The sequence below is a fragment of the Dermacentor albipictus genome, chromosome 5 (assembly GCF_038994185.2).
Source record: "Dermacentor albipictus isolate Rhodes 1998 colony chromosome 5, USDA_Dalb.pri_finalv2, whole genome shotgun sequence".
In the NCBI taxonomy this organism is placed as follows: domain Eukaryota; kingdom Metazoa; phylum Arthropoda; class Arachnida; order Ixodida; family Ixodidae; genus Dermacentor; species Dermacentor albipictus.
This window is the reverse complement of record NC_091825.1, coordinates 108,962,458-108,982,788: the sequence shown is the minus strand read 5'-3', so window position 1 is coordinate 108,982,788 and position 20,331 is coordinate 108,962,458. Positions and strand designations below refer to the sequence as shown.

The 20,331-nt window shown below is 47.6% G+C and overlaps 1 protein-coding gene across 3 annotated transcripts in view; it reads left to right on the top strand.

Moving 5' to 3' along the window:
* LOC135920702 (rho GTPase-activating protein 20-like) overlaps positions 1-20,331 on the top strand; it is a 712,294-nt gene that overhangs the window by 228,567 nt on the left and 463,396 nt on the right. The window contains exon 1 of one of the 3 annotated variants that reach the window (XM_065454925.1): positions 4,147-4,348. The exons of 1 other annotated variant lie outside the window; for it this stretch is intronic. In XM_065454925.1, the coding sequence (XP_065310997.1) occupies positions 4,162-4,348 (187 nt within the window). In that variant the 5' untranslated portion in view covers positions 4,147-4,161. Of the gene's footprint in view, positions 1-4,146; positions 4,364-20,331 lie in introns of those variants that run through there. One more of the 3 variants, XM_065454924.1, reaches the window with a different exon arrangement.

Here is a 20,331-nt window from a genome sequence, read left to right as displayed (position 1 = left end):
GATCAACACAATGAATTTTATTAAAAAAAATTAATTATGGGGTTTCACGTGCCAAAACCACTTTCTGATTATGAGGCACGCCGTAATTTCCGGACTCCTCCACGGGGGACTCCGGAAATTTCGACCAGCTAGGTTTCTTTAACGTGCACCTAAATCTAAGTACACGGGGGTTATAGCATTTTAGCCTCATTGAAATGTGGCCGCCGTGGCCGGGATTCGATCCCGCGACCTCGTGCTGAGCAGCCCAACACCATAGCTCCTGAGCAACCACGGCGGGTCACAATTAATTTGCAATGCGGCTATATTTTGCACAATGCAGAAAAAAAAAAAGGTTATAAGAATGGTAAAGTTCAGCGCTTGTACATGATGGGAAGTTGTCTAATCCAGCGGGAACCTGCTGCTCCAGAATATGGGTACTTTGAGAAGGCAGGAACTGCTGTTAACAAAAGAAATAAAGCACAGGATAGATGATGTAGAAATCAATGAAGGCAGCCCACCACACGGTTTATTAGCACGCTGTGCAACATGGCGTATCTGGACTCAAGTACAAAGTGTGCTTCATGCATTGTTAATCCACTATCGCGCAACTATTTTATCTCGTACAATGTTATGCGACATATAACAGGCCAGCACGCGTCCAGCTTTATAAACAAGAACATTTGTAATGGTCACAAGCTTTTGTCGCCAAAATAAAGTTCTTAATGGTAGAGAAGCTAGGTTTCCTTTGATCGTGTGGGTTACATACAGCCCACGTGGCCATGTATGCTTCGGGAGAGACAAAAGCAACCAATCTTGAGAGCATACAAAACGTTTTCTGTATGCTACGTGCGATTCGTTGAAAAACGATGCTCCCCACAAGCATATAGTCAACATCTACTAATCGATGGTAACTTGCATAGCCTACTTTCTTAATAAACGAAAAAAGAAGGGTTTCAATCACTATCAGCTAGTGTCAGGGACTTATGTGCAGGTGATTTACCCCATGTGACGAGTTTAGTGAAGATAAAAGTATAGGCTTCGCAAAAAAAAAAAAAATTGACTCGCCATCCCAGCAAAAGTGGAAGTCCAGCGAAGCTCTTACAAAACCACCACTACACTTGAGGGTTCGGATGCTTCTCTTGAGCTTGCTCTTCATTGTAATGTACGCTTTTCTGTGTGTTGTATGGGCGATTTCAATGAATATATGCACTGTTCATTCACTGTGCTGGGCGCTTGTAGCCTCTGTCTTACGGGCGTATGAGCCATTGCATTTTTTGCTTGCCTATGGGGGTATGAGCCATTTCTTACGGGGGTATGAGCCAATGCTGATGATGATAGATGCTTGTTTTGAGTTTGTTCTTTGGTGAAACGTACGCTGTTCTGTACGTTGTATGCAGAATACCAATGAATGTACGCACTGTTCGATTCACTTTTCTGAGTGCTTGTAGCCTCTGCATTACAAGGGGGACGAAGCTTTGCATTTTTGCTTGCTTAGGGGGGTATGAGCCATTGCTGATGATGCTAGTTCTTGTTCACGGACGGACATGAAAACGCCGACTACCGAGAGGCATAGAGCTTCGCTGAAATATATCGCTTTTCGGCATATCGCACTGCTTTATACTATGCACATGATGACCTTTCACAAGCCTTCTGCTTTCGTCGGAGTGGAAAAAAAATCAGCAAGAACGCAGCTTCCCACATCATGAAGACTGAAGTTTACACAGTGGACATTGCGCAACGTCATCGGACACGCTAGATATTATAGTCCTCAACAGAGCAAACAAAAGGTGCCGGTGCTAGTATGCAGATAACTTGTGCCTCTGGCGCTGATCTTAAATGTACTAAATGAACGCGTAGATCTTTTTTGCTGTGGTCACGTAAATTACCCCATTTGAGGGATGATTAACGCCTATATGTGTCTAGCTGTGCAGTTACACAGCATTCCTTAGTCTTTCTTTCTCGTTTTCTTTTTTTCGTGATATCGCTGCATATAAGTGGGCACTTATGTTTCCCTCCTCTGTGTAGTCATCCCACCGTGTTTTTCTCTGTGAGATAACAAAAAAAAAAAGAAAGAGACGTTAGAGTGTCGTTGATCCAGGCCCTCCATGCACGTATGCCCACCAACCGTTCTCCGTATACATTGCGTCTGCGCTTACGACTTAGTCGAGTTTCTTACTTCTTTCTTCCCGTCTATACAGATGCCTTTGTTTCACACAGAAAATGTGTATCCTGAAACTAAGCCGTTGACAAAGGCTAAAAATAGCCCTATACGGCCTCTTCTCAATTAAGCCTATATGCCTCCCCCTCCCCCTCACACTCCCTTCATCCTCCCCCCCGTGCTACCGAAGTTCGAGGGGAAATGAGCGTGGGGAGGGCGGGGAGGGGGCTGAGGAAAATTGCTGTATTTTATCTTAGCCCGGCACAAGGATCAACGAAACAAGAAGGCATGCAGGTAAGCCGTTGGTGACGAGTTGCTATGGTCGCGCGAAATGTTCCCGACTTCTTTTCTCTCTCCGTGCGTGCGTGTGTATCTCTCTTACCACGTCCCCCCGCAAGGTTCACGAATTCTCGCCACCAAATTAGAGCCTCCCTCCTCGCCTGCCATTCGCATAGCAGCGGCGCCAATTGGAAGCCACGCTGTGGGCACCGAACCGAGCAATAAACACGTTCACCTTGACGGGGCAAAAACACGTGGGAGAGCGTGGCATCAACGGCGGGTGCGTGCAGCGCTCACTGGGCGCGCGTTCGTAACACTCATTATGCGAGAAGAAAGAAAGACAAAGAAGAGAAGAAAAAAAGAATATGAGAGTGACAAGACTGAACTGCACAACTAATATGCCCCTTTCACGATAAGCTAGGCAGGCAGTTCTGCTGCGGCGGCATAGGAGCGTTGGAATGAGCCCACCCTTTCACTCCGCAGGCTCCGCCTCAACTCTTGGTTGACGCAGGTGCAAAGAGTCCTGGCGATCAGAGACCCGGCGCTGACTGGTCGCGTATGTAGCCTAATATATAGGCGACGAGTGTGCGTGGTGTTCTGTAGCGACAGACACGCTTGAGCAGAGAGCGAGACGCGCGGCCTTCACCTTGTCTCGTGACACCATGCGACGCGGAGACAATACGTTTGCCGCACCGCCTCGCCGCGACCGTATCTGTAGAGCGGGCGGCATCATCCGCACCAGCCCGGCAGGAGGCGAAGCCAGCTGTGTGGCCCTACACGCGTTGCGGCTTGTGTGGCGGTAGGCGTTCGCGTGCCGAGGGTTGCTACTCATCCGCTCGTTTCTGAATAGGGAAGGAGAAGTTCCACATCGGAGGATTTCTTTTCTGCGGCGGTCTCGTCGTGGTCGCCGGGCCACAGCGTACGCCCATTGTGTTCCTGGGAGAAAGGAAGGATTGGTGTGTGTGTGTGCGGGCGAGTGCTTTCTCGCTCACCCAGTGCTGCCCTCTCCTTCGACTCTTATAGTGGCACACTTTGCGGATGTCCTTGGCTGATCCTTGAAGCATGTTCTTTCGAGCGTTCACTCTCGCGCCGGCGCTCAGTGCCTGAGGAGGGGGGTGAGCGTGCTGTGTGTCCCCGGCGGTGTTTGGCATCCCTTTGATGCCGGCGCCGACTGCTTGCCCAGTCGGCTGCCCTTCGACTCGTGTGTGGTTCCCGCTGCCCGCGATTGGACGCAAAGTCTCATAAGTGCGGTGTTTGTGAATGCCCTAGTTGTAGCACTCTCAGCCCGCCCTGCCAGCCCTGCTAACGGTGTCTTCTGGTAGTTCCTGCGGTTCCAGCTCAGACGTCAAGCTTGTGGCAGCATCGTTATCCACTGGAAGTGCCCAGCTAGTTGCGACAGAGGATTACGCAGCTTGAGGATTTCGTGGCAACTCAGCTTTGCTTTACGTGTTCTTCTGGATGGCACACAGGACCACTGGACTACGTCCTATCGGGCAAGCCGAGTGCCGTTTTGGCAACCGTCTGTACCCACTAATATGAGGAACGTTCCATGGCTACTCCTCTGATCACTAGTCGCCGAGCCCGTAACTGTTTTTCAACAAGTTTACAAGCGTTCATGGAGTTCCCTCACAGTGAATAGTCGGCGATTTCTCATCCCTGTGATAACTGCCGTGCACTGCTACACGTCGTCGGCATGCGTCGAGCAATATGGATTTGACTTCACCGGAATCCTTCGTGGTGAGACCATGACGCGAACCAAGTTCGTGAGGGATTCGGGTATCCCTTGTGAAGTGCGATCGTTCAAGCGGCGTGGATCTATTGCGTCTCTGGCTCCCCATGAACTTCGTTCACCAAGGCTGTACAGAAAGCGTTCGTTCAAGTACGCTGTCAACAAGCGATCGCCGAGCATCTCGGGAGCGAGGCGTCGTGCCGGTAAAGCTCGTCACTGTGCGTCTGCGTTTTGCATTCGTGTTTCAAGTGTATGATGTGCCCAATATCACGAAGCAGGGACTCGTGTCTCTCTAGGAGAGAATCATAGTGCACTGAATTATTGTTTCCATTGCACAGAACATCTATCGCTTCCCTTTCATGTTTCCCATTAGCGAAGTACCAGATTCGATAGCTCCGCGAATTTAACCGGTGTCCTGTAAATTATCTGCGCCTGGTGGCGGAACCCACGTTTTTAAATATAGTTGATGTCAGGCTAGTTTTATGTGTCAGTTGCCATATCACATCAGCTTTCAATCACGCTGTGAGGGTTGTTCCGCCATTAGACTGAGCGACCGCGGAGACCTATAGGAAAAACCAGATAAAGATTTACCTGTGTTGGCACACATTCTCCTCTCGGTATTTTGCCAGTTTACCCTGCGCAGGTTAGTGCTCGCGTTCTGCAATGCTAGCGCTAGCATGAAGGCAGCATATCTATCGCACTACGTCGCACGTAACTCTGAATATCATTCTCGTAACACGAAACCTGCGTTGTCCAGCCTTGAGTAAGATTATATTATGAAGCCGGGGTTGTTTCAACTCGGTGTTGTTGTAATCTAGTGACACATCTCATATCCTTCTTCTTGTTCTTGCGTTTTGATTCTTGGAACGGCAGTTGTTTTGTCTCGCCGAAGACACGTTCCCCCGTCTTTAGATCAGATACGAAGGACAAAACGCCGCAAGCCGTGCTAGTAACAGCACGGAAAATCCCTCCCTGTAACTCGGTTTCCGACCGCGCCTTAGGGTATGCCTTTTTTCTTTATTATAACTTCTTTAATGCCAAGGCAACTGCTATCTCAAAATAATCCTATAACTATGCATCTTTGTGTTTTGTGTGTGTGTGTGCTTTTTGTGTGTGTGAGAAGGGGCGACATCGCGATTACTCTTTGGACAGGCTCGATCACTTGAACTTAAAGAACGATCGCATCGAATAATTTCTCCTGTATTGTTGTCCGTGCCGAGCCTTTGCTGATAGAAAATTGTTTCGGCATATAGATTTTCTCTCTAAGAGGTCATTACGTCGAATGTTATTGATTTTGAATGCGTAAAAAACATGAAGTCGGTGGTTTTGATATATAGAGATTGTTTCGAATGGTAAACCCGGTGGACCCATGAATGACGCGCTCCGGAAACTGCCAAATAGCCGTGCTTATTATAAAATTTTGATAATGTAGAACCAGCTGATCTAGTCAAAGCCCTTAAATTTAGCGTACAAGTTGTATATATGAACAGTTTTGGTCTAGTCACAGTCACAAAAGTGGATGTGAAGGCTTTTAGCGACCACGAGTACTTGTCGACTTCCCGTGTTGGCCACGAATAATGTTGTTGGAAATGTCTGCGGTGTATGCAAGTAGGACTACTTTATGTACTGGCAAATCCTCTTCGAACTTTTCTGTACGCTCTTTCACAATTCCAAACATTTTCCGCAATATAGGCACATAATGAGGCGGAATGTGTGTCATTTTCTCAATAACTGAAAGTTTCAGTATGGTATAAAGGTTTTATTTAAACAGCTTAGTGTACAGTCGAAATCGCCCCCATGCTGCTGAGTCACAAGTTGAATATAGGAAAGAAAATGTGCGGAGTTCAGTGGAGAACAGAGATTATATGCAAAGGGAATCCCTGAGTTCTTTAATACTATTGGCATGTCTTTTTGTTTCTTTCGTTCTTGCATCGTTTAGTCGGCTTCATATTTCCTAAGCCTAACGCGTATCACGCTTGTGCGTAATTACGTTTCAGGGCTGTGATATCGCCGCCTCGTGCAAAGAAATTCTTACCAGGTTACTGTAGCGGACTCTGTGAAATAGGGGGAAGCTTATTGACGCAGTCATGTGTCTATTAAACAAATAAAAGTAGCACCATCCGGACACAGAAGGATGTTGTACACGACATGTAGGAACGGAATTAATAAATCAGAACTCATAATTGAATAATTTATCAGCATCCCTATCAGTAGCTAGTATACGTTCGGCCTTATGTCTGTCTGTAGCCTCATGACTATAGGTTGTAGCGCGTCGCATCGCGTTATTGTGTGTGTTTTCTCACTTCAATTTTTTTTATTTGTTTCTTCTATCAACTGGTATTTTCTTTACTCCTTTCCCTAACAGGGTAACCAGCCGGTATACTCTCACACTGGCCAGCCGCCCTGTCTTTCCTTCCCTTTCTTTCTTTCGGTCTTGTGTATTTCCTCACTTAAATTTTAGTACAACTTATTTCACTTCGAATTACTCGTTGAACAGTGCCGAAAAACAGCTCGCTCTACCAGAGAAAGCCTCGAGCACCCAATGATTTTGCATGATGCGTCCATCTGTGGCATCAAAATGATATCATTTTCTTTCTAGTGGTTTAGTTAATAATGATTAGCTTGCTTTTACAGTATGCGCTCTTCGGAATGTGCGGATAATCTTTAGGACTGCGTTGAAAGTTTCTTGTTTGTTTCAATTTTTTATGACCGTATACACGATTTTTCTCCTCGCTTCTTCTTCCTTCTTCTATTTCTTTTTTTTTCAGTGTTACGTTAACCACTGAAAATCGTTACGTCTCGATTACTTTGTGCGGTATGCATTTTCGCCGGAAGAGAAGACCAAAGATCTGCGGTTCAAGAGAAACTGCAGAAACTGAGAACACTTCTTTATTGTTGACACTTATGACAATGTTTTCGCAGCCGACAAGGTGCAGGATGGAAAGTAAATGCCCTGTCTCTAATACTTCCCAGTTGCAGTGTTTTGCGCCCGAGCAAACGGCAGGAAACACTCATAAAGACCCCTCTTCGCGCCCTGCCATTCTTTCTTTCTTCTTTTGTTTTGTGTGTATCACATTCACATACAGAGTGACACACCTTTAGATACCTCGTACCCGTTTTGTGTTTGTGCAAGCAAGTGGCCTCGTACCACTCTGCTGTCAAAAGAGCGGGGATCCGACTTCGCGCCCTGTTTCGTGCCCTTTGTGAGGATCGCGCGAGTGTCCACTTACCCAGCACGGGGACGCCTCGAAGCGCGTTCGTCATTCCGAGGAACGTCACTGTCTCTGTCCCGTGACAAACAGAGCACGAACCTCTGCTCGCTTCGGAGATGCCGAAAAGCGAGGAAGGAAAGAGAGCAAAGCTTCAGCTCGCGTAAAACGTTCTTCCCCCCATTCGCGCGCAAAGGTGTTGCGCTGGCAGCCGCAGCGAGACGTCAGGTTCGTGTAGCACGCTACGCAGCTCGGCTATAGGCGGTCAGCCGAGCGGACCAATCAGAGCGCGTGGTATCAAACGACGGGGGGCGCTGCCGCATTCTTTCGCACTGATTTTGTTTCGTGCGGACGTTACACGTTGCGTCTTTTCGGGACTGTTTCAAGCTAGGTACTAAGCGCATTCTGAATCAAGGGAAAATGAGACATCCACCCGTTCGTAGCAAGAAAAATTCGTCCAGGTCCGGGACCAGGACGAATTTTTCTTCAACCATAAGGCTTTTTAACCCGTATGGGTTTCCTTTGTAGCAGTTGCTACGAACGGGTGCATGTCTCATTTTCCCTTCATTCATTACTTCTCGCCGCCTTGCGGGTTTCCGCACAACTACTACGTCAAGCGCATTCTGAGGCTGGCAATACCGTGTGCTATGGAGCAGGCTGGTCGCACACGTTTAATTATGACAGACCAGGGTGAATTACGGTGAAGCGGCAGAAACTGTTGTTAGTGGGGTCTGGAATCAAAGACAGTTCCAACGAAATGCCCGCGGGCGCTCTCCTACGTGTATAAGCCGCGGTGTATACTGACGCAAGTGCGCGTGTGCGCCGGCTTAAGAACACTTCATTGTAAAAATGGCGGCACTTGCTGTGTAGCTGCTGTGTAACTTGCTCGTGTTGTAGCACGAGCAGGTGTTCTGGCGTCGGAATGTTCACATGGAAAGATGCGTGCACTTTGTTTCTTCCAATAACTGCATCTGTCACCAAAACGATTGGATGTTAGAACAAACTGTTCCTCAACGATCAGAACATTTCTCGCAAAGATCAGAACGTTTCTCGTGGAAGAGAAAAATATGAAGAGAGAGAGAGAGAGAGAGAGAGAAAGAGGCAAGGAAAGGAAATGTAGAGTTAAAGCGCAAACGCGCTTGGTTCGCTACCGCATGCAAATGGAAGGGGAGGTAGAGAGAGAGACAAAAAGCTGAACATCGAGGGATCTAAGATCATTTTGTGGCGTGTGAGCCCGCGAGTGCTTTTCTTGCTACTTTAGTCTGCGCTTCCCTTGCGTATAGTGTGCCATTATTAAGGCGGTGTAATCACCTATTAAAGTGGTTTTCGGGCTCCGAATGCCACATCGAGCACCTACTATTCAATACTACAAGTAGCATTACAATATTAATAAAAAGAAAACACGTTCACTGCGACACGAGCTTTAAATGGGCTGATTTTCAGCGCCTTTTTGTTCGCATAATAGCAAAGGCAGACAGGGGCACGATGGGAACGAAGCGCGCACCCACACACGATGACCATGGCCCAACTTATCATCGCGAGCGGAGCGAGAAGCACACAATTAAACGCTGAACAAAAGCATCGCGCTTCCTCGCCGCGATAGAAACGGGGACTGATTTGCATGTTAAAAGCGCAATTAATCAGGTCGCGCAGTGAATCTTTTTTTTTTTCGCTACGCACACCTCTAGAGAATAATTCTTAACGTATAACAATGGCATTCAACAACCAATTTCCGCAAGGATACAAAGCATCGCGAGTAAGAATCGAACTTGCATATGTGTAGTTCAGATTTCGTGTCTCCGCTTCTAACTGCTTAATAACGAAAAGTACAACTCGGCGAGGAGCTCATTTCCGTCAGTGTCCTGTTTCGTCCTTAACTGCTCTATAGTGTCGCGCTATACAACTCGGTTCAAGTGCGGACGCACACACACACACACACACACACACACACACACACACACACACATACAGGCGCACGCACGCACACACACACACGCACACACACACGCACACACACACACACACACGCACGCACACGCACACACACGCACGCACGCACGCACAAATTCGCTGCATAATAACGATATCGATGGAGACTTTACGCACATGGCTATTCTCCCACCGCCGCCAAAATAAGAAGAAAGAAATGAAAAAGGAAGATAGAAAGGAAATGGCTGCAACGTTTTTCTAGGTCCTCGCATTATTTTTATATAATACAAAGAACTGGTATGCGCTCCAATGCCGGGACGCAGCCACAGTTACGGCAGTGCGCTGCCCAAAATGTCCACCCAGGAGTGCCGTTTAGCGCATCCTGATACTCGCGCACGCCTACAGGCGGTTACTCTCTGCTTCGTCAATGACCTCGTATGTGCATTCCAAGCTTCTAATAAACAAGTTATAATATTCGTTTCTCACATCGTCTCGGCTTGAAAGTGTCTTTGTGTGCGCCTCAATGGCATGCGCACGCTCAGGCGTTGCGATGTGGGCGGGCCTGTAGTTAGGATTTAGCACACTGCATATACCTACGTCACCCCTTCCCAAATAAGCTAACGCATCTCCTCGCGACTCCTCACTATAGAGAAGAGTTATCTATTTTGCCTTCACATAGACGTGCCTTTTGGAGCGTAGAAAGTCTTCATGCAACTGTCTATATAGACGGAAGTCACGATCAAGTATATTTCGAATGCGTTGAGCTTTCATAGAAATGCGGCCGCCGCGCCCGGGATCGAACCGGCGACGTCGAGCTCAGCAGGACAGCGCCATACTATATTCACTAGACTATCGCGCAGGCTGTTTGTGTTCTTGCTTGTCCCATTCTTCCGCGCTGTTTCAAGTCCCGAGTATATACATCCTTAGATTTAGCGTGGTCAATAAACTTCAAATCAGCAAAGTAGGGAAACCTGCGGAATGCCTATATAGGCATTTGTCGCCAAGAATGGGAAAGCCGTCGTATCCGCATAACACACAATATTTGCAGAAGTATAGTGACCTGACTTGAGATCCTTAAACGAGGGAGGTCAACCCGAGCTGCAAGTGCCTGCATGGTGACTCTGAACTTGCCGCCATCAGTTTCTCAGACCATCTGCTGGGAAACTACAGAGTACGCAGAAAGGGGGTCTTTCGACCGCTATGTACTCCGAACAATGTTTTGTGAACGTATGACATAGCCACTCGTATTACGTTCACCAATACTCGCTTTGAAAAACATTAAACATGTGGCCTCATTTGCCCAGTTGAGTGACGTACGTCCGAGTGATCTGTTTGCGACCGGCAGTTCTCGTGTGAGGACATTCTCATTCTCCAAAGGTTAATAAATTGTTACTGCTCAAGAAATACGCAGAAGAGTGAACTCTTTATTTTCAATTTCTGAGCGTGGTCACAGCTATAGACACCACAGTGGTTGTCCCGGCTGCGCCACAACTGAATACGCAAATCCTCCATGAAGAGAGACAGAAAGAAAGGTAGCAATTATTGTTATTTGTTTTAAAAAAAACGTATATACGCTTGACAGAAAACGGCAAGCGAGGAGCGGGCTGGCAACTGCCACCGGAAAGGGCACAACGCCTGCCTACTCTTCCGAAGGGAGGTGACCGCAACACAGAAATGGAAGATATGAAGAAGGAGAGGAAAGAGGAAAGAAAGTGCCAGATGACAAATCTCAGACAAAAGCAGAACACGCACAGGTCACGCACAGTAGGGCCGGTCGCTGCAACCGTGTCTGAAGTATTTTCATTTGAAATCGGAAATGAGCTACAAACACAAACCTAAGTTAGCCCCTTCTAGAAAAGCAAGAAGGAGGTGGTGAGCCTGATCGCCTCGAGACGTTCAGCCACTGGGGTCCAAACGTTTGTCGAGTGTCGTGCGCCACACTGCAGGCCAAGGAGTTGGTAGTTCCTCAGTACCCACGTGCGCTGCGCTGAGAAAGAAAGAAAGAAAGAAAGAAAGAAAGAAAGAAAGAAAGAAAGAAAGAAAGAAAGAAAGAAAGAAAGAAAGAAAGAAAGAAAGCAGCAAAACTGTACCACGGGCCATTCCAGTCCCTGAAAAATTCTTTCTGCGCCTCAAAGCCCAGCGCTGACAAAAGGCGCGCTTCGAATTATAACGGGATCAGCCCGTCGGGAATTGCTTCCTTTGTTGCCTCCTGCGCTCAGTGTGAAGGGCACGATACGGATAGAAGAGAAACAGCTCGAGCTGTTGGCACTGCCTGCTTCGAAGCGCGCGCCGTGCTGCACCGACTCATACGGCCAATTCAATTTGACTCGAACGCCGCTGTATAAGATTCAAAAAAAAAAAAATAGAGGCAAGCCATCGCCTTGACAAAAGCGCCACGTTCACGGCCGCGCCAAAGCCGTCGTCGCTGCGGCCGCCGTCGATCGTTTCGCGCCACTTCGAGCAAACGACAGCGACCGTGAAAATGGGAAACCCCGCCACCACATGCAGGGCCGCTGATCGGGCAATGGAGAAGCACGTAGACGGAGGAGGAAGAAGCGTGCGCGCGTCCTCGAAAGATGCCTGATCGTGCGGTTGTCTCCGAGGCGCTGCACTCCGCTTGTGCTTGTGGCGCAAGCGCGCTTGTGCCGGTCTGGGATGAGGCATGGGAGCTCCTTCTAAAAGAACGCCCACCCCGTGATGAGCTGGCCCTCGCGGCACGCGCATGACGTACGGACCGGCCGTATTCCACCTACTTCGTCAGCGCAGTATTGCTTTTGTGCTACGGTGATTTGTCGTTTTTTAATTTTTTTATTTTTGGGAGGTGGCCCATCCCTGCCGCATGCCGCCGCTCCCCCGTTTGGTTTGACAACTCGGTTCGGTCATTGTGAGTCAGCGTGAATTCCGAGGCGCCGTGCGTGTCCTCAGACGTGCGTGGCTTGAGGCGCCGCGCCGACATGAAGCAGTTCTGCAGCGCGAGCGTGGTTTGATTGTGTGTGCTGTTGTTCGCTGTAAGGGTTTCCGTACGAATGACGTCTCGTGGGATTGAAATAGGAGGGAGGTAGCTCGCGGGGCGGTGAGGAGAAACGGTTGTACTCCCGACGCTGATGCGATAATTTGCCAATTTGTCACGGACAACGCCGTGGCAATTTTCTTTTCTTTTTTTTTTCACGATGCGAAATTTCAGACTTCTCGGTGGGTTTGTCCGAGGCACGTCGATTCCCCGCTAGGCATTGCGCGGCGCTGTGGCCCTCTGCGTCTACGTGTTGAAGTTATTAGTTTTTACTCATTTTTTTTTTCTCTCTTGGTGCGTCCAGGTGAGAGCTAGAGGGCTGTGGACAGATAAATCTGGAATAGTCTTAACCAATCTTTTTAGTCACTAATATGTTGTTTCTTTTCTTTCATACTCTCTCTCTCTCTCTCTCTTTTTTTTGCGCCCCCACGTGTTGACGATTAGAATCTGGACTTGCTCTTCAAGTTAGAAAGACGAGAACATTCTTTTCTCCCTCTTTCTCTTCTTTCCTTTTCTTGGCTCCTTGTCCACTGATTGACTGCGGTGTCTTTCCTACCCAGGCGAAAGACAAGAATGATGCATTCACTGGTGTAGTGCTTCCGAATGAGCATCAAATATACGTTTTATCACACACGCGCTAGTCTTATCACCTGGTTCTATAATAGCGAGCTATATATGTCTGTTCAAAATTATACAAAGTGGTATACACCTCAGTATGTCCGTGTGGCGTACTTGCAGAACTGAGCCACAATAAATATTAGCAAATAACGCTAAGAAACTCATTGCGTGCACAAATTTATTGCATTTGATGATTGCCAAAGTTATCGCAAATATCTTAAAACAGCGAGAAAGTGTAGGGATGTCTTCGACAGTGCAGCGCAGTTTGCGAACGCTCGCTTTCTCCGCATTCAATTGGTAACAAACAGCTCCGGGCAAGCTTCTGACAATTGCTTAATTTAAGAACAAAGTGCCGGGTTTGTTGCTCTGAAAGAGAGCTCAACTTGAGCTTCATGCAGCCGTACCCCTATCACATCCGCGGAAAGGCGCTAGTGGTAGTGTAATAAATTATAGCGAATGTTATCTAACACTGTTTCGAACTTGTTAACGTTTACTAATAGTAGCGCACGCAAATTCTCGCACTTCAGCTTGTAAGCTTACAGCTTTTCGGGAACGACACAAAACCATATGTGCGCATGATCGGCTGTATACATGCCTGTCGCGTCCTGCTCTACTGCGGCTAACCGTCGCGATAGCTCAGCGACTTTAACATTGTGCTGTTGGACGTGAGGTCGCTGGTTTGGCATCCGGCCACAGCAGCCTCATTCTGATGTCGGCTGAATGCAACAACTCTCGCGTGAGTAGACTTGTGTGCGGTCAGCTTCATCGCTGAGTCAAAGATAGAGAGAAAGGTTAATGGCATCTGGATAGGTTAGCCCATCGCGACATCTGAAAATTCAATCAGCACATATCTGAACTGTGTTTATTACCATACAGTGGGTTCTCACACACGTCTGGAAACAACGGCAAAATATACTCGTGCCCGCTGTACTATGGAGCTTCCTATATACGAGTGCATGATCCATGTGTTCTATTCGTAATAAACTGTTTCGGGTAAGCTTCTCGGGAATGTTCAGCCACGGCCGCTGGATTAAAAGAAAAAAAAAGTGCGGCAGCTTTTCTTCTTTTTTTTATTATTCAGCGGTTGTGGTTCAGCGTTCGTCCCTCACAATCAGTCAGTCAATCAGTGCATATATGGCAAGTGACTAACACGGCTGGCTGACTTAAGTCTGTAGCGTTGTCGTCGAAATAATTAAAAAAGAAAGCGCATGAAGCAAGCGAGAACTTGCCTGCGTCGTTCTGTTTCAGAAGACCGACGGAAATTTACTAGCTGGAGCTGCCCCTGCTTCTATTAGTCGCTACTACTGCCACATTAAGTGGCGCTGCAACTTAAGCGAAGAGGACGTGATATTTAATGTTGGAAGGCAAATGCAAGCACGCAAACAATTTCTTTGGTCCATTGCGCAGCTGATGAAAAGGTTTGTGAATGGGTAACCGTAAAACTTGGTCGTTATAACGTAACACACGCTGAACGACTTTACATAACAACGGGGCAGGAAATGGTATCGTGTCGTTCATTTGTATGGTTTCGTGTTTTTTACACCATCACCAAGTTAGAACTTAGAAAATTAACTCGCAGTTGTGAAACATTGCAGTTTTACTGGACGGATGTCTATTGGCTTATTGTTTTGGGCGCGCCCAGTGGCAAATGTGGCGAAAATCGCGCGAAGACCTTTCGAGAATCGCAAAGGAATGCCAAGAGATAACGTAGGATCGGACCATGCAGCCCTGTGGGTGTGAGATCTTTTTTCCCACGACGTGTGGAACCAGCCACGGGTCTTACATTGCGCAAACCAATTTTCAACGAAATGCACGGGATGTGTGTTGAAACACATAGCAAGCCACTAGACAGTTGCAATACCACAGCACGGAGATCGAGGGCATGCAATGTCTCGTGTGGACTGATACTTTTCTTTCTCATCTTGCAGCCGCGACTATCATCCCTGCTCTTTTGTCGTCAGCTCTGGTCATCTTATCGCACCTAAACGCAACAGTTCAAGCGGCCTTCCGCTTCTTTTCTTTTTTTTTCTGAAAACACAGTTTCGACTTTCGACGCAGCAGTTAGACTGTCGTGAGCTGCGGCCGTAAACCATAAAGAACACATACAGGGTGTTTCTTCTTTCAGCTGCACCAAAATTGGTAAAGGTTGCCTATTGCAGATAGCGCAATTATAACTCTTGACCTAAATTACTCGATGAGGTTGAATTGAATAATTAACCTAATTACGCTAATTTGTGTATGAATTATTTACTTTACGCCACAAATTTCAATCTACGAATTATAGCCGCTGAGTTCGCACGGCGTATCCACTTGGAACGAATTCTCTGCGCAGAACTAGTTCCGAGATATTAATTTTCAGTGTCCGTCGAAATTCACAGGCGTTCCAGTTAGTTTTCTTTTTTAAAGGAACCACTGTTCTATGCATTGAAGCACAAAAAAGAACTAGAACACGGGTGCGTTTCGACGGACACTTTGAAAATTAATGAAGTATTGCCATATATTTGTGTCCACGTCTTTAAAAAATAAAGCAACATGAAACATTGTTATCGTATTAGCTGCACGCAGCATCATTACGTTTCCCTCGCGCCACGTGATCTCTACGCTATTACGATGCCTCATTATAGCGTTGTCATTGAAACTTGAAGTTTTATTCCACCTCCAACTCAGGCGTGCACATAAACTCCCCAACAGAGTGTTAAACTTAGCACCAACACGCGGGATGTATGACGGGGAGTTGCTCATGTGATTTCAAATCCTGGAATGTATGACGAGATGTCACTTGGTTTCTTGTTTTTATTTTATTTAAAAAAAACTTTCGAAAATAACCCTCTTTAGTTGAGCATTTTTTTTTTCTGAGAAGGCAGTCGCACTAATTTTGACATTACAGTAGTCACCGCTGCGACAGGTAAAAATTAAAAAAAAAAGGTCAATTCTACCGCCAACTTCTTCCGCCAAACAACTGCCATGGCGCAGCTAAGCGCCACGCCATGATCTCACCGGTGAGAAAGGCTCTCCCACGCTTTGCCTCGGCCGATGCCGCCTCGCGGAGGCTGTTTACGCGCGGGAGAAGCTCGCGGTGTCCACTGTTCTCTACAAGCGTTCTGACGTCGGCGACCGTGATGTGCGCGCGTTGCGGCCGCGCAGGAGCTTTCGCGGGCCTACTATTCCGGTTTCCGAAGCCGTGTAACGTGCACGCCGGACTAACCGGGGTCACGAGCGGATCGAGAGCCCCGCGCCTTGACCTCCGACACCTGATGCAAGGCTCGCTTCTTCGATCGATAACGCTTACTACGCCGCCCTCGGTTCGTGACGCAAAAGGAGGATGCAAGTGGAGGAACAGATGCGCGAAACGTGATATAGCGTCGGGGAGCGTATAGATCCTTAACCCCTTCCCTCGATCCCACGCGTCCGAGCTCGTATTTTCGGTGCTTGACCAGTTCACATCGCTGCCATGCGCGGAGCGGTCCTTTATAAGCCGGCTATCGGTGGACGGCTAGCAATTTTTTACTGCCTGCTGCTGTTTCGTCTTCCTATCTTCTTTTCGTATTTCTGAAGGTTTCCCGCAACGTGCTCGCAGAGTTGCAAATGGCTATCGTAAGCGACACCTCTGTTTTATATACGAAGGAGGTCGGCGGGTGTTCGGGAAAAAAAGTAAGCAGAGTTGGAGGGATATGAGAGGCACGTCGCAAAGGAGGTCGGCGGAGGTGACTGCGATAGTTGGGAGATGGCTTAATCCCAACAGCGTCCCGCGACGCCGCTTCAGTGATTCCGGGAGTAGGAAAGACAACTCGCGTTTCCTTCTTGTCATCGTCGCATGTCCCCTCTCATTTCAAGATTGGAGCCATTTGATTCGGGAGAACTTCCTGGGTGGGGTTCCACATTATAAGGTGTCCTTGCCTAGGCGCGAAAACTGTCTCGTGAACTGTAGTCAACATGCTCTGCCGTGCATTATGCTTCTACGCAAGGGGACTTTGAAAACTAGTTTCGCAAGTTTTACCGGAGACGCCACGGGAACTACGAGAATAATCTTTTTCAGATGCTTTATACGTCAGTTGGCCAATATCATGTGTGCGAACAAGTACACTCATCAAGAGCGTAATTATCTAAAATTATGTTTCTTAAACTACGGATTTCAACCAGCGCGTTGTAATTGTGTAATTTAAGCTGGTTTGTGCACACGATGCATCTGTTTAGCAGAAAGGCTGAGAATATAGTAGATGTTCCTATATACTATGTATATAAAATCCTGCAGTAATATGTATTCTGGTGTTTCTCACATCATTTTACTGTATATCATTCCATACGCTTAGAGGCACAAAATTATATTGTAACGGTACAACAAGTATTCTGTCGTACATTTTGGTGATGCTTATCTCGAAATGTAGTGCAGCCTATAGGGCCTCAGATCTCCCGTAATTTCTTTTATGAAAGCTATCTTTTTTTGTCACTTTTTATCTCCCTACTCCTTCCCCCCGTGCAGGGCAGCTAACCAGAACTACCTCTGGTTAACTTCCCTGTCTGTCTATACAACCATTTCTCTGTTCTCGCTTTTTTCAGATACTGGTTATTTTTTATTATATCTGTTTATATTTTATTTTTATTTCATCTTTCACCCTAATCCTCTACAGTAGCATGCGTGTGGCGTTTCTCTACGCTAACATCTCCAGCTTTCGTTAAAGTCGCTCTCTACCAAATACACACACTTTGACTTCCACAACCGTTGTTAGGAGGGAATTTTAAAAAGAAAGATTGCTAAACAAGCGCATGAAACTTGCCGCCAGTCGCGCAAGCCAACCAAGCTAAAGATGCTCAATATATGTTTTTCTTTTTTTTTTACCCGAACCTTTATTTTGCCTACTCCTGTAACACGCATAGAACGTACAAAAAAAAAAACTAGTACGTGGCGCACTCGTTCATAGATAGAAGAATCGGCAAGAAAGCGCCTAATCTTTGACAATCCCAGTCTGCGTCATTATTAGCCGCTTCGCGCGTTAGCCTGAGCTAAGAGCAAGCACTTCGATCGATCAACGGGTGCATCTACGCGCCGCATTCGCAGCATTCTCTGCGACCGAGTTTGTAAGCGCATGCAGCGTTCTGGTTGAAGATTATATTGACGACGTATAAGTAGTCACCAGTCGTCCCCCCAACGTCTTTGTTGAGGATGCACACAGACGTTCGACACAGCTTATGCGATCAGGTTTGTTCAATGCAGTAGTAGGCAGGCGTGAGCCCTATACGCCATCCGGTCAGATCGGATCGAGCCATCTCTCGTGCTGGCCCAATTTGCGGGGTGCAAATTTGCTTTACCTTCCCTCCCTCCCTCTCTGTGAGTGAGGGTGTGTGGCTCCCTCATCCTCCTCTGCATCCTCGCGCGCCATCCGGGCGTTTCATTGAGACCGACGGCGGCACTAGGGCTCGTCGTAATCGAACTGCCCGCGCGATCTCTCTCGCTTCAAAGACCGAAGCCGAGGAGAGAAGGGAGGCGTCGCGACTCGACGAGTGCGCAGAAGAGGCCCGATGATGGCGGCGGGCGTCGTAAAAAAAGCCGAGAGGCCCCGCGCCTGACCGGAACGGTTTGACCTTTGCGGTCGTCGTTATCGCGATCTGGGATCGTTTTATTTCTGGCCGGTCGACGGCGCTGAATGAAGGTGGGAAGGAAAAGAAGAAAAAAAATGAGGGAGGGGAGAGAAAGATCACCGCCCTCTCTTCCGCTTCTTTTATCAGTCTCCTGCTCGGCTTTTGTTCGTTTCGCATTTCCTTGTTTTTTTGTTTGGCGTCCTTCCGCCTTTGCCCCCACTGCGTTGAACTCGTGTGTTTGTTCTTTCGTGTGTCAGTGAGTGTACGTGTTTACGAGATCGCACAGAGCACGTGGGCCGCCGACGAGGAGGGCCTCCCGAAGTCGCGTTTGTAACGCGATTTGAAAAGAACTGCCTGATGTGGCCGCTCTATATAAGTACCTCGCCGTCCCATATCACCCGGAACAGCCCCACACCGCAGCGATAGCGCCTTTCTCGTGCTGCTCCGAGAGTCGGATAAACCGGAGACATCACGAGTGGCGCGGCGTCCACCCGCGTCAGGGGAGGGACACCCGGTTGCCGGCTATAGTCGGGTCGTTGGGGACGCGGTTGTCTCGTTAGAAGCGGTGGCCCGATTGAATCATAAGTCGGGCGCGGTCGGCGGCGACTGTGTGCGACTTCGTCGGCGTCGGGACAGATTGCTGGACCAGTTGGGACGCAGCCTTAATCTCGTCGAGGCTAGTGGGAAGTGTGTATACAACCGTGAATACAAGCGAAGCGACAGGACATCGCTTCTGCTATCATTCTCTCTCTCTCTCTCTTTCTGTCGGTTGTTTATGCATTCGTTGTGTTGGCGCTGTACCTCAACCAAACATGATCGGTTCAGTTTATTTGCACAATGCGGTGACAAAAAGACAATAAGAACAATGAAGCGAAGGGAGACGCTATAGCAAGTGCTAACGGTTAATTTTGAGCGCTACAGAATGCGCTGGTCGTCATGGCAGATAGAAATGCCGAGGATATTTTCGATAGACTCCTCACACTCGCAACTGTCAAACGACAGTGTGCTACTCCGCACAATGTTTGATCGCCTGGAGTCGTGATTTTTTGCAGTGGCAAAAGTATTTGTACCTTGGCCGCATGCCCCACAAGCCGAGAACGGAATAGGTGCACTACTGGAATTCCTGAAGCCGACAGACCTCGGTGACTGACTAGTGTCTCGAATGCAGACGAATACCCTGCGTGTTTTGTCTTATTTATTTATTTATTTATTTATTTATTTATTTATTTATTTATTTATTTATTTATTTATTTATTTATTTATTTATTTATTTTCATCCCCTAGCCCCGTGGTTCTGCTTCCTGCGTAGGGTAGCAAACCGGAAGTGAGTCGCGTTGACTGCCCTGCCTTTATCTCTCCTTATCTCTCTCGCTCTCTCTTGAGCGCAGGCGGTTTTTTTTAACGCTTGCCTTAATCTAAGCACGCGGTAGTCTTCTTCCATTTCTTTATTTTTTCTTCTCGCGCTGACCCCTTGACAATGCGGCGGGGACATGAACTTGCGACCTCGTCTAAAGAGCAGAACTCATTTTACAGCGTAGCTGTTAGCCTCTAGTTGGTCTGCAAGTTTCATGGCGTACTCACCCGAAAAACGTCAGCTGGAAAAGGGGTTTGAGTTTCCGCGTAACAGAATAACGTTTTCTCGTATATTCGTATTACAATCACATGCTGTCATGTCTGCAAATTGTGTGCAAGTCGTACATTACGAATTTTCTGACACATTTTACTTTGAAAAATTCAATTAGTCCAATAACGCACTTGTGCCAGGTGGAGGGCCTACGAGAATGAGGTTGTACGCTGTGCTAACGGTTCCGCCAACTGGCGGCAACGGCCACTCAGACCGCAA